General features: G+C 30.6%; 1 protein-coding gene across 1 annotated transcript; it reads left to right on the top strand.

Annotated features, from left to right (window-relative positions):
• The first annotated feature begins 297 nt into the window (after nt 1-297).
• Nucleotides 298-15,046, top strand: LOC126833541 (heparan sulfate glucosamine 3-O-sulfotransferase 1-like). Its single transcript, XM_050564949.1, has 4 exons — nt 298-427; nt 4,323-4,564; nt 9,096-9,311; nt 13,684-15,046. The coding sequence occupies exons 2-4, from the start codon at nt 4,337-4,339 to the stop codon at nt 14,227-14,229; spliced, it is 990 nt and encodes a 329-aa protein (XP_050420906.1). The 5' UTR covers nt 298-427; nt 4,323-4,336; the 3' UTR covers nt 14,230-15,046.
• Nucleotides 15,047-16,743: the final 1,697 nt, after the last annotated feature.

Genomic DNA, 16,743 nt, shown 5'->3' with positions numbered 1-16,743 from the left:
TATACAATTTTCCTCGGTTATTTTTTACCGGATGTTTGTACGTTACGCAACTGTGATATTCCGTCTAGCGCTTATGCATTCAACGGGCTTACAAATGGCAATAATAATAATAATAATAATAACAGGACGACATTGCGATAACGGCCGTGTCGTCGGGCCCGTCGGTATTTTCTTATTTATATATTTTTTTTTTTCAGGGAAAATCAACAGCGGTTGCACCCGACGCCGCCAGTAGACTTGGCGGTATGCGCGCGGTTCTCGATGGCCCTGGCCCGTTCAGTGCGTTCAATCGGCTCGCCCGGCCAAGTCCTGTGCTGCTGCCGCCTCCACCGCCTCCGCCGCCGCCATTACCAACGCGTCCCTTTTTTTTCTACCCTTAGAGCCACCGCCGACGGCAATGATCACGCCGCCCGGAATTATGCACCAGGTAAATAATAAAAATGCTTTAAACACATATAAACGCCGTTTTCGTTTTCCCGTGTTAGTACACCCCGCTGCGTTAGAGCCAACAACCGTGATAAGCGTTAATAAGCTGATAACCGCTCGACGACAACACACGATCGAACCGCGATCGCACTGCAGCGGCGTACCGAGATTGCCTATCTGTTCCGCCGTTTGATCTAATCAATTTTTCGCTCTCAATAACATTGAATTGTAGACGGTTGTTGTATCCAAACCATTTAGGCGGCTATCTCGACTCGCTGAAAAAAAAATTACAATGAATACGACGCCGCGCACATTCCGTTCAATACATATCGCGTACAACTAAAATTTATAAACTCCTGACGAAATATTTTTGTTATTTTACAAAAAAAAAAATAATAACAACCTAATCTGATATATGTCTAGCTGTCATGTATATGTTAGCTATCGATCTGTAAACGTAGTAACTAGTCGGCATACCACGTGTCCAAGGGTTGAATACGTTTCCGAACACATGGCTAACGAAATCGTTTCCATTCCCGTATCCTGTGTATTATCGGTAACGTTATCAGTTTTGAATATAGTTTCGTTTAACCGAAAATAAATCCACAATCAGTTTTATAATTTATTTACGACCAAAGTGTAACGTATAGTCTACTTGTCTTGTTATAGCTTAAACATTAGAAGTTTTTATAGTTTTTACACGCATTTGAAATTCAACAAAACAGATATAATTTTGTTGTGACTTATTTTAGTGATAAACTAACCTAAGCTAAATCATTAATTTAATACCATAAACATTATACAGAGTTTTATTAAATGACTAAGATAAAATAGTTTGGATTATCTCACATGATTTATTTTTTAGGGTGTTTTTTTAGTCTCGAGGGGTCCAAGGGCAACGGAGATAGATTTTTACTATCACTAGCACTTAAAAGAATTCAAATAATATTTGTGCCAAGTTTGATTAAAATATGCGCAGTAGTTTGGATGTCTGTAAAGCAAATAAATAAATAAATACACAACTACACTATTTTTTATATGTATAGATTGATGCTATACATTTATTTAAGTGATTTATTTATTGAACTTGTTTTAGATTTTTCTAAATATATTTCTAAATAAAATAACTTAACTTTTCTTTATTTATAATTCTTTAACGACAGTTTATTTGTTACTGTTTTAAACAATTATGTTGTTGAAAAAAAAATATAATAAATGTGTTAAACGTTTAATAGAAACAATAGTAAATATGTTATCATCTATTAAAAAAGAAGCCACATTGAACTTATGCTTATTTTTGAATATTGTAAATCTACTTTTTCTTTGTTTTTTTTTTTTACTATCTCCGTGTTATTTACTTCTATAAAGTTTAATGTTTATTATGCTGTTTTTGAACTAATAAATTCTAAAAACATTGCCATCTCTTATTCGTATTCCCCAAGCAAATAGAAATTGTTTATTATTTATTGTACCATAAAATGTTAAAACCCTGTATAACTAATTTGCATTTATTTGTATAGGCAGTAGGTCGATAACAGTTAAAACTAGGTCATTACCCCAGGATGCATGTTGTGTGTAGAGCGGTGAATGCATAGCGATGATAACTAATGAAAATGAATAATTCGAAAAGTTTATTCACATCAGTGCGAACAAATCAATTCTGCATCTATAAAACTTTCTCGTCATGCTTTGAGTTCCCTTTAATTAATATTCATCAAAATATATAACTTTATTATTATTTCTAGGACACATTTTATAAAAAAAAATTGTTTTTTCTAGCTTCGATGTTTTCACAAACATTATTGAACTACCTATATCAGTTTGTACGATTGCAAAATATTTAATATAAATTAACTACTTTAAAAACAAAGCTCAAGATTAATAAATATAAATCCAAAAATTGCCAAATTACTTATATGTTTGAAATTAAATTTGTACGTAGAATTTTTTGTTAAGTTATGACTATATAGTTTATAGTATGACTATAGAGTTATGATATATTGAATCGATACAAGATTTTATAAAATGCTAATCAATTTTTAATGTAAATATACGGTTTTTGTGGTCCCATTTTTCATTTTTGTTACTATTTTAATTTATCAATAATTGTTTGCGACACAATGATTACTGTCATTGTAAGTAGGTAATACACAGTTATACTGTATTTTATAATAAAATGTATTAATTACAAAACATGTTTTTCTCATATATTTCTTATCTACAACTTAAAACAAAACCCTGACTAATTACCTACTTTTGGACAATTAATGTTTATTGATTTACTTTAAAATAATTTAAGCAGATCGGTTGATTAGTGGCAGCTCAATATTCAAACCTGGAATTGTTTTCAAAAACAATGAAATGTAAACTGAACATGACTAAATTGTTCACAATGTTTTATTATTTTTTTAAATCATATTAAAGTAAAGGCATGGAACGGTAATCATACCGCAAGAGTAAAATAAATTAAATGATTTATTATTGTGTATGGGTTCTCTTTAGATGACTTTCAAATAATAAAACATAAATAAATTAATTCGAATTAGTTTGATGTCATAAGTTGAATGTAAATACTAAATATTAAAAAAAACTTATTTGGAAAGGGGGGTAAAACCCCCAAAAAAATTTGAAAAATTGAGATCACGTAGTATAAAAACACTATAATTAAAAAAAATTCGATAATTAATTAAACTCAGTGAGATAATGACTGGCCCGTGATAAAAAAAATCCCTCTGTACAATTTACCGTATTTATTTAAAGAGTTAAATATTTTTTTGTATGAAAAAATAATCTATTGTTAGTAACACATTTTTTAATTATGAATAATGACACTTTGAGCCACATGTGCGGATCTCCATTTATAGCGCAAAATCAATAAATAATATAAAAACAAATAGACAATTAACTTTACCAAATATATAATATATCTACGCTGAAATGCTTTATAGCAAACATTTATGTGTATTATGTATATATTTGTGAGATCAATAAGTTTAATTTTGCCGCACCATTAATAATTTATCCAGGCACACATAATAATAATATATCAGTTCAGAGCATTTAATTTCTTCCAAACTACTATTTGATTTATGTCATTAGATATTTAAATATGCAAACACGCTTGAATTAATCAATTCTCTTTGACAGAAAAATAAAATACAGACAGTAGTCGTTATGTTAATATAATATAAACGCATTACGTGAAATGAATTTCATTATTCAATTACATCCGAAAGGAACGCATTAATAAAATTAAGCATTGGTAAGTTATGCGTTTAAATAAATATATATATTTACATTGATGTTTTTTAGGAAGACTGGGAATTCCAATTAGATCCAAAATACTTTATTTTCTCATTTGAAATGCAAACGATAGAAGTTTTTGTACTTTGTTGAACATCCTCGTTACTAATTTAAACAAATAACAATTATTATTGTTTACACAAACTCGACCCGTTGTGAAACTCAGGCTTACCGCTCACGAAGATAGTGATCGATTCGTGTTTGGTCCACTGGGCACCAATCACTTTTACACTAGAAATTTCCCATGCTTGTCGGTATCAAGTTTCGGGAACCGAGCCGGTTGTAATTACCACGAACCCCTAGAGACTGAAGTGACCCTAATCCGTATCCGTTTCGAAACATCTTTAAGTTTTGATAATGTGAAGCAGTGAAATCATTTTAGCTATAGTATCAACTAATTTCTATAGGATTAAAGCTTCTGATGATATTTCGACGGTAACCGTCGTATAATTGTTAATAATAGGTTATTGTAATATGATAAGTTGTCTGAAACAATTATGAATCGGTAAACTTAATTGGTTAAAATAAAACATTAAACCAAATTTATCACCCATGCGCTACAGTTTAATATATGTTTTGTATTGTTGTTTTAGATGTACAAATCGTAATGCGAAGATGGTGTTTTCCGAACGTCCAATGGTCCCAGTTGGTTCTTTTTGTAATTGTGCTGTTCCTACTGGGCAGTGTGCACATTTACATAGGCCCAATTGGAGGACTGTCATCGTTGGACGATCAGACCGTCGGCGAAGATACGTCTACACTGAGTCGTACCACATCGGACGACCGGACTTATCGAAAGCTCAGGTTTCCCAAGACGAGCAGGAGATTGCCACAGGTAACACTTGTAATACATTAAAAAGTTTTTCAGCCGAGTCTGCGACCACGAAAGAGCATTTTCATGTCTCGTTGAAGTACCAAATAATATTAGAGTAGTGGTGGAATTATAGATAAAATGATATAGTATAGGTATAAATAAGCAGTAACAAGCTACTATAATAAAACATCAAGTTTCTGGCTAATATTGTAGTGTTTAATATCTGGCTTAAAACAATTCATAGAGAATTTGGGCCCTTAAACTATTTTGAATTTATCATTTAGTTCTAATTTGAACGTTGAACGTACAACATATCTCTTATCTCCTATATCTTACCCCTAACTCCTACCCACTATCTCTTACCCCCAACCACAACCCTATTCCCACCTCCATCTCTATTTCCACCTCCAACCCCATCACCGTGTCCTAACGCTTTTTTCGTAAAGCTTTTTTCGTTATTAACTTATGGTAACACTTTTTTCGGTTATGTGCCAGAGCTAAAACATGAAAATGTCAACAAAAAAAGAAACATATTTTATGGTTATAGTTCTACAAATCATGCCAATTCCGCATAAATCAAATTAATTTATCATTTTTTAATTATATCTTTTACAAATTAACCACTAATGGTAAAATATAGTAACGATACAGTTGGAAAAATGTGTTTCGTACAAGGTTTTAGATGAACAGTACTGGATAGATATCACCGCGTATAGTGGTCGCTAGTGAAGAAACGCTACAAAACTATTATAGTGTCAACCTAAAAGGTTATCCGAATATAATTACAATGGTTCGTTGGAATTAGAACTTATCGAAAGCGCTCTATATTCTAACGAGACACGGTAAATATTTTATTAAGTTGAACACACGCTTATAATAAACAAAATGAACCATAAACATTTAAAAAATCGCAGTTAAATTATTTCAAACATAAATCAGAGTATTAAGTTTTCGCCGCCCAAATTAAATAATTAAACGAATAATTGTTATTTAAACAGGTGGAAACTGTTTCCTGAGGTAACCTGAAATGAACAAATGTAAATTCCCAAAATCCTTTCATAAATTCTGAATACTAACGAGCCTATGATTTCGACCGCTCTTATTTATTTATTCAATAAATGAAACCGAAAAGTTTAACTGTTTTATCATATAGATTACAATACCTAGAACGGTTAGATTGATTAATTTTGCACAATAGAAAGGATTTACCCATTTTATATAGGTGATTAAAAACGAATTTTGTTCTTAACTATGTTTTAGGTAAGCAACTTGAATCGTGCCACTATTTACTCATATAATATTCAAAATATACAAGCATATGTTTTCTACAAATAAATTGAGTTTAAAAAAAATCCGTTGATATTTTCTCTCTTAAAATATAATTTTTTTTTATTAAACATTTATTTTATATGTATACTTTGTCGCTGCCGAGAATACTCAAAGTGAAACTCGCTAGATAACTCAATGCATACATTAGAAATAGTGTTGCCTTTACAACACTTAAAATGAAATACAGGCTGATTATTTTTAATTAGCAAATCTTCTTTAATGACTATACTCAAAAGAACTAATGGATGAATTAATATTACTATGTCTTATTACAAACATCAAATGCGTTTGGACGAAGAGTTTTAACTGTGACTGGCCACTATTTGTCCTTTACTTGGAGAGCCCCAAAGTTCTTGGGGCTATTATAGATAATACATTTTATTATAATAGTACCTACATATGATTTTTTTTAAACATTTTTATTAAATTGTATAGGTAGACTAAGGAAAATCCGGAGCCGAATTTGTGGCATGTCTCATGTATATTAAGACCATTATAATTTATATTTTTAAAAAACATCATAGAATTAACATTTTACATTATAACATTATATTGTTCCATAAATGTGCATAGGTATTAATTTTTAACTAACTCAATATCAAATATTGATACTGGTGTTTAAATATGGTTACCATTTTAAGTACAACACTCGTCGACCGGCAACCATAAAGCTCTTTGCAAAAGGAAATCGTTCTTATTTGGCATACAGCGTACGTGGTGCCCCAGAAATGGACTTGTAAATTCAAAAAAAAAAAAACAAATAATTGCTTTTAGTGCAAATATAAAAACAGATCACGTATAGTTTGCAAATCGTAAAAATATGAATAGTACTCTACATAACGTAGCGCGTTTCATGATTTTTCACAATAAAACAAAATATAAACTCGTGTTTATATTTTGTTGGTCATGTTTTATTATTGTACCAGAAATAAGAAGTTAAACTAAAAGAAATGTATTTTATTAGCTTTTTTTGCGTGTTTGTCTTATTATATGATTAAAAAAAACATAATTGTTCTTAGGATTATAATTATTATACCCAAAGTATTCGTCTCTGTAATTTAAACCAAAATAAAAATTAACGTTAACGGTGAATCCAATATATTGTTATAAAAAAACAATATATTTTTTAAATTAGAGCAACATTTTGAGAAACTATGTCTTTTAAAATGGGCGTAGTAAGTATATCCAACGTTGTCAAAAAAATCTGATATTTTAAACTAAAAATTATGATTTCATTCATATAAATAAACAACAATGATCAAAAAAACATAAGTTGCCATTTGGAAAACCCTAACTTTTGTATTAAATACAATATATCTTAAACCTATAAAATATACATAACTAGTTTAACGATTACCGCATTTTCTAAGCGTTTAAGTAGTTTACAAACATATTGGATAAAAACCAAAACTTATGAAAATAGTTTGAGTCGGTTGATTATTTGAGACATGCAATCGTTTGATTATTATATTTGCATGTACACTATATTTGATTATAATATTGTATATAAATTGTGTTCCAACATTAAATAATATAATACTAGCCAACGATTTGCTATTACTTTACGTTTTCGTCTCTAAACCGATTATACTAAAATACACTAATTGAATTTTCAAAGGTCATCAAGGGCTGTATAATATATTTCTGTAGTAAATTAAAAAATAATCATAATTTATCGATCACTTCTTTTAAAGTTTTTTTAATTTTTAATAGCTAAACATAAAAATCGTGTACGTTTTAGATTTTTAGGTACCGTTAAAATAATATTTTGTATACAAATGACATGTGCATCAGCAAAAAATGCAGAATACAAATTGACATTATGTCTATTGGAATTATGTAATGATAAATAACGGTTTTCAGACATTTCATCATAAGGTATTCGAAAATACATTTTAAGCTTAATTATATCCCTTTAAATTAAAAGTTTTTCTTTATTCGTATTACGACGTTAGCGTATTACAATCTATTTTTCTTTGAGTTATTTATTATAATATTATTATCGTTGCTAATAAGTTGCACTAGGACTGTAAAGTTTTGAACTTAAAAAAATAATATTTGTTTAAAGTTTCTGTTAGTTCAATATATGTAATTTTGTCCTTTACTTAACTTTTATAAGAGGCTTAAGGATAGTACTTACACTGATAAAGTAAATAAAAGTAAAGAAAAAATAGATGTTTTATCATTGCACCAATAAACATTAATTATAAACCTTAAAAGACTTAAAGGAATAAGATATTTTTATCATAATCAAAACAGTTATTATAGTTGAACATAATATTATGTTTGAGTAATATCCATTATTAATTTAATGAAGTTAGAGAAATTAGGAATTAACTTTAATTTTTTCTTTATTTATATTCTAATTAATATAACCCAATTGATGTTACCTCAGATATAATTATGTAAATATATTTTAAAAATCCACAAATGAAGAACAACTATTTGTTTTAAATTTCAATAAACTTTTGAATTAAAGTTTATAATTTTGTAAAAATTACCAGCCCACATAACATATTGAATTAGACCATTAAAAAACTAAAATGGTAGAAAATATGAATTTTTTCAAACCACTTGTTGCCAACACGTTTAAATAAATCATATTTTATACATAATATAAAGGCGTTCTTACTTGCAAATGATAAACTTTAGTGTGTTGAAAAACGACACCGGCAAAGTCACGCTATTTTAATGTATTATTATGGCGTGTGAGGTGTTAAACGTCATGTAATATATGCAGGTTATGTGCAACAAAGTTCATTATAATGTATATGCAAGTGTAAGGTTATAATTGAGGCGTTTAGTTTCAAAACAAGCTAAAAGATATTTAAAAAACGTGTTTTTCTTTAAGTAGCTACACTATATTACATGATATGTAAAGCTATTGTTGAACATCAAATAAAGATTATAAATTAACTCAAACTGTGTTGGCAAAATCTTGGTTTGTTTCAAAAATCGTCCATTTGAAGAAAATATTTGTCGTCTGTGAAAATGTTCAAACATTGAATCCAGACGCCTCAATTAAAATATTATACATAATAATATATTAAACTTATTAGGCACAAAACACTAAGAAAAAACGTCCACGTTTTTTTTTAAATCAATTCATCAAATCTTAAAAAAAACAATAATTCTTAATATATATTATTTAACGCTGGTCATTGAATTCATACGTCTTAAAACTAAACATACAATTGCTCTATATGATGTGTTGTGTTTACAGGCGATCATTATAGGCGTGCGGAAAGGCGGCACACGAGCGCTGTTGGAGATGTTGTTCATGCACAAATCCATACAAAAGGCAAACGGCGAAGTGCACTTTTTCGACAGAGACGACAACTACGACCGGGGTCTGGACTGGTACCGCAGGCGCATGCCCTATTCATTCCCAAATCAAATCACCATTGAAAAGAGCCCAAGCTATTTCGTGACCCCCGAGGTAAAAAATAGTAATAATAATAGTAACAATAATGTAAAAAAAAAAACACAACAAACCTTTTTCCGGGTTACACAACGTCGCCCAATGTGTACTTACGTTTTGATTCGACAGGCGTAGGTTCTCCATAAGAAATTTAGTATATGCATCGCAGTGTGGGCAATGCTATTGTGCGTGTCAAATGAGCCTACGACGTTATTGTTAGGTTTGAATATTAAAATGTACACTACCGAAACGAATAGGCGCGTGTAACGATGACTGAGAAGGACTGGCACGGTTTCCACATCAGGGTAATAAAACTTGCCCTGATCTGTACTTGTTTTTCAGTTGAACATTACCCGGACCGTGATACTTGAAGCACATTTCAATTAATTTCAATATGGGAATAAATCTGCAACATGCAAACATGAAAATCTTTACTATACATTAAGTACATAAGTGCATGTATAAAATTATAACAGATAATCGATATTATCATGTTTTATTTTAATTAATTCTATATTAATTGGTGTTTTGTATTTTATACAAACAATTATTTTTCTTTAATTAAAAAGTTAAATATTTCAAAGACACTGACTTTACCGTTAATTTAAAACAAAGTGTAACTGGACGATTAAAAGAAATCACCGTATTACAGTGATGTATATAGGGGAGGATTTTAGGGGTCAAACGCCCCCCCAAAATTTGTGGTTGGTACGGCACATGTACAATGAATTCATTCAATCAAAGTTAATTTATAATATTAGCTAAATCTATTCTTATTTTATAACCCCCCCTGAAATTATATACTATAAACGCCACTATCGTTATAAAACTAATACATTTTCTACTTCGCGTCTAAACATTTATTATTTTTATTACTCGTTCATTATGAACCATAAAATGTTTATTTTAAATACTGTAAACACTTGCGACACATATATATTTCTACTTAATCTCCTCATGTTTAAAATCCGAACAACTCAAATAATTTAATAATATAATCATAATGCCACTTCAAATAACTATAAACTACCAATGACAAACGTGTAGTATATTCTTATTATTAGTCAAACACACTATTATAGAAGTAAGAATAATTATTATGGTAAACATTTTTTGTCATTGTTTGGTTTATAAAACAGAGCCAGGACTCTGATGTATTATACATTTATGAATCTTCTTCTTGGGTTTTCCGGCCATCAAGACCATCCCATCACACATCCAATCCTCCAGCCTTCCCTATCCACCGCTCTTGTTTTCAATCCCGTCCTCCGTTCAGTGTTTCCACGTCTTTTCTTATCACATCTTCCCACCTCAATCGTGGTCTTCCCAGTGGTCTCCTGCCTACTGGGTTCTCGTCCATGATCATCCTTATGAGATGGTTCTGGCTTCGCATAGCATGTCCAGCCCATTGAAGTCTTCGGCTTTTGATTACGCTTAATATATTTTCTTTCCGGAACATCCTTTCCAGTTCCTCATTTTTTCTCGTTTTCCACTCTCCCGTTTCTCTGTCCATAACAGGTCCAAAAATCTTCCTTAAAACTTTCCTTTCAAAAACCAGTAATTTCCTTTCCTCAGTCTTTCTCAATGGCCAGGCCTCAGCCCCATAAGTGACAACTGGGCGTATTAAGGTTATGTATAGTTGTATCTTCATTTCTATTGACAGAGATCGTGATCCTAATATTTTTGTGAGTCCATAGAAACATTTATTTCCTGATAGGATTCTTGATGCTATTTCTTTGTCAGTCTCATTTTTTTCTGTTAATATTGAACCCAAGTACTTAAACTGTTTGACTCTACTGAACTCATATCTACCAACTTTCAGGTGTGGAAAAACGGCCACACTATCTCTTCTACCAACAATCATGTATTCGGTTTTTTCCTCGTTTACTTGTAACCCTACTTTTTTTGCCTTTTCCTCCAAACGAGTGAATAGTGATCTTAAATTATCTTGTGATTTGCTCATTAGTACCACATCATCTGCATATGCTAAAATTGCTATAGTCGATTCTTGTTACTTAACACCTTCTTGTGGTTGAATATACATTTCTCTTACTACTTTCTCTAAAATTAAGTTAAATAGAATCGGTGATATTGAGTCTCCCTGTCTTAACCCAGATTTTATTAGTATTGGCTCTGTTTCTGCACTTCCTACCTTAATTTTTACGAATGTTTCTGTGATGCTTATCCCAATAAGTCTTATTAATTTTTGTGGTAACTTAAATTCTTTCAGGCAATTAATTAGGCTTGCTCTATGTACGCTATCGTATGCCTTTTTGAAGTCGATAAAAAGAACATGTATCTCTTTGTCGAACTCCCAAGTTTTTTGGAACAGTTGTCTGAGGATAAATATCTGATCTACTGTCGACCTTCTTAGTCTGAATCCTCCCTGATAGTCACCTATAGTTTCTTCTGCTTTACTCTTTAACCTTGATAGTATGCAGTTCGAAAAGACTTTGTATGTTACATTTAGGAGAGCTATTCCCCTATAATTATTGCAGTCCTGTTTATTCCCTTTCTTGTGAATTGGACATAGCACTGCTGTCTTCCATTCTGTTGGTAATTCCTCATTTGACCATATTCGGCAACATTTATGAATATAAATAAATAATATACAAATTCAAGATATTTTTTATGGTGATGATATTTATATTAAAAAATAATATCAAAACACACATAATACACAAGCGGGTTTTTATGAAAATAATTAGTATGAGAAAGTGTACTATTACGTTTTGATTAAATATTCATTTTATTGTTTTAAAATAATATTTTATTTTGAGAACTTTTTGTTTGTACTTACGACTGTGTACACATGCCGAAACTTATTTTCTGTGCATAATAATAATTGTGTGATGTCTTATTACCGCACCCACCTTTGTTAGTAAAAGCTTTATTGTGTTACGTCGTGTTTCTGGAAATGTTATACAGAATGAGCACTTGTACTTATTACCAATATAATATAGTGTAATGTATAGTTTTCGAGTGTCATTGCGACTACAGTCTTTCATCGCCAAAGATCTGTTCCATTTTTCAACTTTTCTTTTGAACGACACAGATACAAAAATCGAAAAAAGCTTCATTTTTTTTTATATAACAGAGCACCGATTTTTACTTTGGCTTTTCAAGTATGTATTCTCGGTATCTGTAAAGCAAACATTTTATAGCAGACACCGAGTAGAAAATACGAGTATAGGGGAAGTAAAAGCTATTGGTTAATGGTTGTGCAATAATAAAAATAAAAAAACTCAAAAACAAAATACAATCTACCGCGTTTTCGTTTCGGCCCATTTGAAGAAAATAAAAAGTTACTACGATGCGATGGATCAATAATGACAACAATTCTTATCACTTCCAATAAATTGCCTTTTCACTACTTTAACTTACTATAATTCTAAACCAACGCCCGTATAGTTGAAAAGAAAATAATTATAGTCTTGTCTGGAAAAGACCATCTAAATGCAATTCTCGGAACGTGAGTATGAAACAGTACAAAGGTTACAGGATAATAATTCTGTTGAACTACTATTTCCAGCTAAACAAAAATCTAGCACTGTGGCTGGGGACTGAGAATACTAGGGTGGAGGAGATCATTGGTTTTCAGGATATATTATAACTAAAAGTGATAAAATCTATTCAAAACACTTTCAATTTCGAATGGAAAGGGGTGGACTTTTTAAATTTTTGGACCAATAAAGTACCGTGTAGATACGATTTCTGACTTGCTACATGAAGAAATCGCTTCAGAGGTTTAGAAGATATTCTAAATCGTCCCCCTTAATTTGCTACCTTATTTATATAAAAAACCAATATCACTATTATTAATGTGTATTTTTAAAAATTATATTATCATAATCAAATTGTAAAGGTATTATACTACTACATTTTACATATTACACTTACTTAATTGAACACAAATTGCAATGCTTGCCTAATTCTTGTAAATTCGTGATAAAATGTATTTTTTCCATTTTTAACATAGTTTATGAGTGTAAGAATCCTAACTTAAATAGTATTTCATTTATTGGACTAAAACGAATTTCTAAGGACGGAATTAAGATACATAGAAACTCGAAAGTACTCATCAGGATTAGTCGTTACAATATTCTGACGTTGAGTTTGTTTTGGCCCTTCTCGTGGAATTTGTATGTCCAAGTTCAATTGATTTGCACAATAATTATTAACATCATTAAATACTACAGTAAAATTGTCTTAATACATGTAGATGCATTTTTTTTTCTATAATTCTAGTACATTTGAAGACAAAAGTTCAATGTAGGGTGTACACTTTGTTGTACATACATTTATTTTAGCCGACCGTGTGTTTCGTCAACGCTGCATGGCCCGAACTAGTGTTTGTCGACAATATAACAATGAACAATATATTTTTTAGGTGCCCGAGCGGATCAAGGCGATGAACTCCAGCGTGAAACTGTTGCTGATACTGAGGGATCCGGTGATCAGAGCCATTTCAGACTACACTCAGCTGCACAGCAACCCAATGGCCAACAAGAGCAGCAGGTCGTTCGAGCAGTTGGTCATACGCGCGGACGGCACGGTCAACACCAACTATCGGCCGATCACGGTTTCCACTTACCACAACCACGTTTACAGATGGTTGGACGTGTTCCCTAGGGAACAGCTGTTCGTGGTCAACGGCGACCGGCTGATCATCAACCCAGTGTCGGAGCTAAGGCGCATCGAGTCTTTCCTGGGCCTCGAACACCTCATAGGGCCCGAGCACTTCTACTTCAACCGCACAAAAGGGTTCTACTGCTTGCGGTATCACTCGGGAGACAAGTGCCTGAAAGAAACCAAGGGCAGGAAACACCCAGACGTGCACCCCGCGGTCATGTCCAAACTCCGAGAACATTTCAGTCAACATAATCAAAAGCTGTACGACGTTCTGGGCCAAGACTTTGGGTGGCCAGAAAAGTAAACGAAAAATCCGGCACGTCAGGCAAAATATAACGGTACTAATTTGCCGTGCACACATTTGTTTTTAAGTTTTGTATACAGGGAATTTCATATTTGTACTGATCGTAACTCATCATGCATATCAACGAGTTGTATCGTTTATTGGTTTTTAAGTGTAATTTATATATTATATTATACAGAGCTTTAGTGGGTATAAAACTATCTCCGAAAAAGTGTACTTTAACAACTCGATAAAATAATTATTATTTGAAAACAATAACTCTTTCTAAATACAATTTTTAAATAAACTCGACATTGTAAAAAAAAAAAATGGAAAACTTTCCTCGCTAAGTTGAAATAGTACATATTTTATAATTATTGTTAATAATTGTTTTGATGTTGTAAGCATTCTGATTTGTATGGTAAGCAAATCAATAGTTATTAAAACAGTATCTTTTGTTTTTATATCCACTCACACAGAACTATACACCTTTCCCGTGTGAACAAAGAACATATCATTATATCAAATGTTAAATATGATTACTCTAAGTATTACCATTATTATACAAATCACTAAATCAACAAACATATCATTGTTATTAAAATAACATAAAAAGAAACATCTACTAATTACTATGTTTTTTAAATATTTAAATTTATTTTTTTCTTTTATATAATTATATGAAATTAATATTTCTTTAGACGGTGCGCAAGACAGTGTACGCAATTAAGTTCAATATTATTGAATATTTTATTATATTTAGTATTAACTATTATATTGCATGCCTTTTTCATAAACTGCTTAATTTACTTTAATGATAATCTAGTTTATCATTCCACTGTACTATTAACACGATTGTGTTCACTTTCTCTCTCTCTTTCTTTCTTTAGTTAACATTTTTTTTTGAATTGATTGTATTATTTTTATATGTCTTGTTGAACTTCGAGTCCATAACCAAATCTAACAAATTAAATTATTTTGTGAATAAATGTATTTAATTGAACGACAAAAGTTTGTTTTTTAGAAAATTTAAAGTTAATTATTAATAACTTGATTTAGATTTTCAACTTCTTGCTTATTATAATGATTACATATTCAAAAGCTTTAATTATTAAACCCAAATTTTTGTTTATTATTCTCTAGTGCTTTAAATTTAGAAACCAGAAGTCACTTGAAGTACCTTAAAAATAGTACAAGACACCTAATTATGTCATCACTATTTATCACTTCCTTTTGTATATTATAAAAACCAATACCCACTTCATCCGTCTATTAGTCAGCTTATAATTAATACATACAAAGGAAATTTACTCACGAATACCACGTTTATTATTGATAAAGTATCTTAATACTATAGTCCCAACGAGCAATAATACATTTTTTCAAGTATTTATAATATTGTAATTCATATAATTGGTACCAATATTCATATGTATATATTTTATATTAAACAAATTGTTGTATTTGGAAAATTTTTACTGGCCCGAAAAAAAACTGCGTAAATTGAAAAATGCAGAATTTTTTTAATTGGCGCTTTTTTAAACTCAGCTAAGCCGTTAATGTTAACTGCGTTTACACGATAGACTTTTACTTAATTATACATTATACTAGTTAATTTATATTTATAATACATTTTCTATTATATATGTTAGTATGAAAATACCATTAATTTAGTTTTAGTTAATTGATCGTTGATAATTGTTGTGATTGTTTGTAACACATACTATTCTACTCTGATATAAAGAAGCTGTTAAGCTTCCAAGTTTTTTTTTTGTTAAAAGTAAATTGTTTTAATTTAAGTGTTTTACAATATCACCATATTTGTAACGCAATTTGTCGGTTTTCATTGTCTTTAATAAATTGTAAGCGAAACATATCATACTATTTAATTACCAAAAAGAAACTTTTTAAAAACAAACACATATCATCGTAATTATTATACACATATTATATTTTACATATCAATTTTTAACTACCATCAGTGTACAATGTTTTCTTTATATTGCTAAAATCTAAATAAGTTGGCTTATTGTACTTGGGGTCTTAATACATTTTGCCTTACTGCACTTGTTTTTTGTGATACATTTTTCTACATTAGACTGTTACATAGTACTTTTTAATACATTCTTACCACATAGATCTTCGAGATCATCGCGCAACGATATCGTTGATAAAAATATAATAATTAGATCAATTTTAACTGTATTTTTTTTGTTTATGTTTTGTTAGATACCTTACATTGTAGTTTTACTAAATATTTCATGTAATATAGCTAATAACTGTTGTGAGCCGAACCTACGACTCTTAAAAAGGTTAATTATAAGAAAACTAAAAACACATTTGTGAACGTTCCATGTCTGGAATTAAATATTAGTGTCCTTCCCAAAACGGTAATTATATAACATACTTTAAAACAATTTTTTGATTCTGACTAACATATATTTCACTTAAAGTTAAAGCAGGGCCGTATTTAGGGGGGCAACAGGGGCTGTTGCCCCGGGCGGCTGATTATGAGGGGGTGGCTAAATTTTTTTA

The sequence above is a fragment of the Adelges cooleyi genome, unplaced genomic scaffold (genome assembly GCF_023614345.1).
Source record: "Adelges cooleyi isolate 19-005CV unplaced genomic scaffold, UGA_ACOO_1.1 ACOO_flye_CR_arks_rails_tigmint_CR_PRNA_2, whole genome shotgun sequence".
Classification (NCBI taxonomy): Eukaryota; Metazoa; Arthropoda; class Insecta; order Hemiptera; family Adelgidae; genus Adelges; species Adelges cooleyi.
The sequence above is the reverse complement of the archived record's forward strand: the minus strand, read 5'-3'. Positions and strand labels throughout refer to the sequence as shown.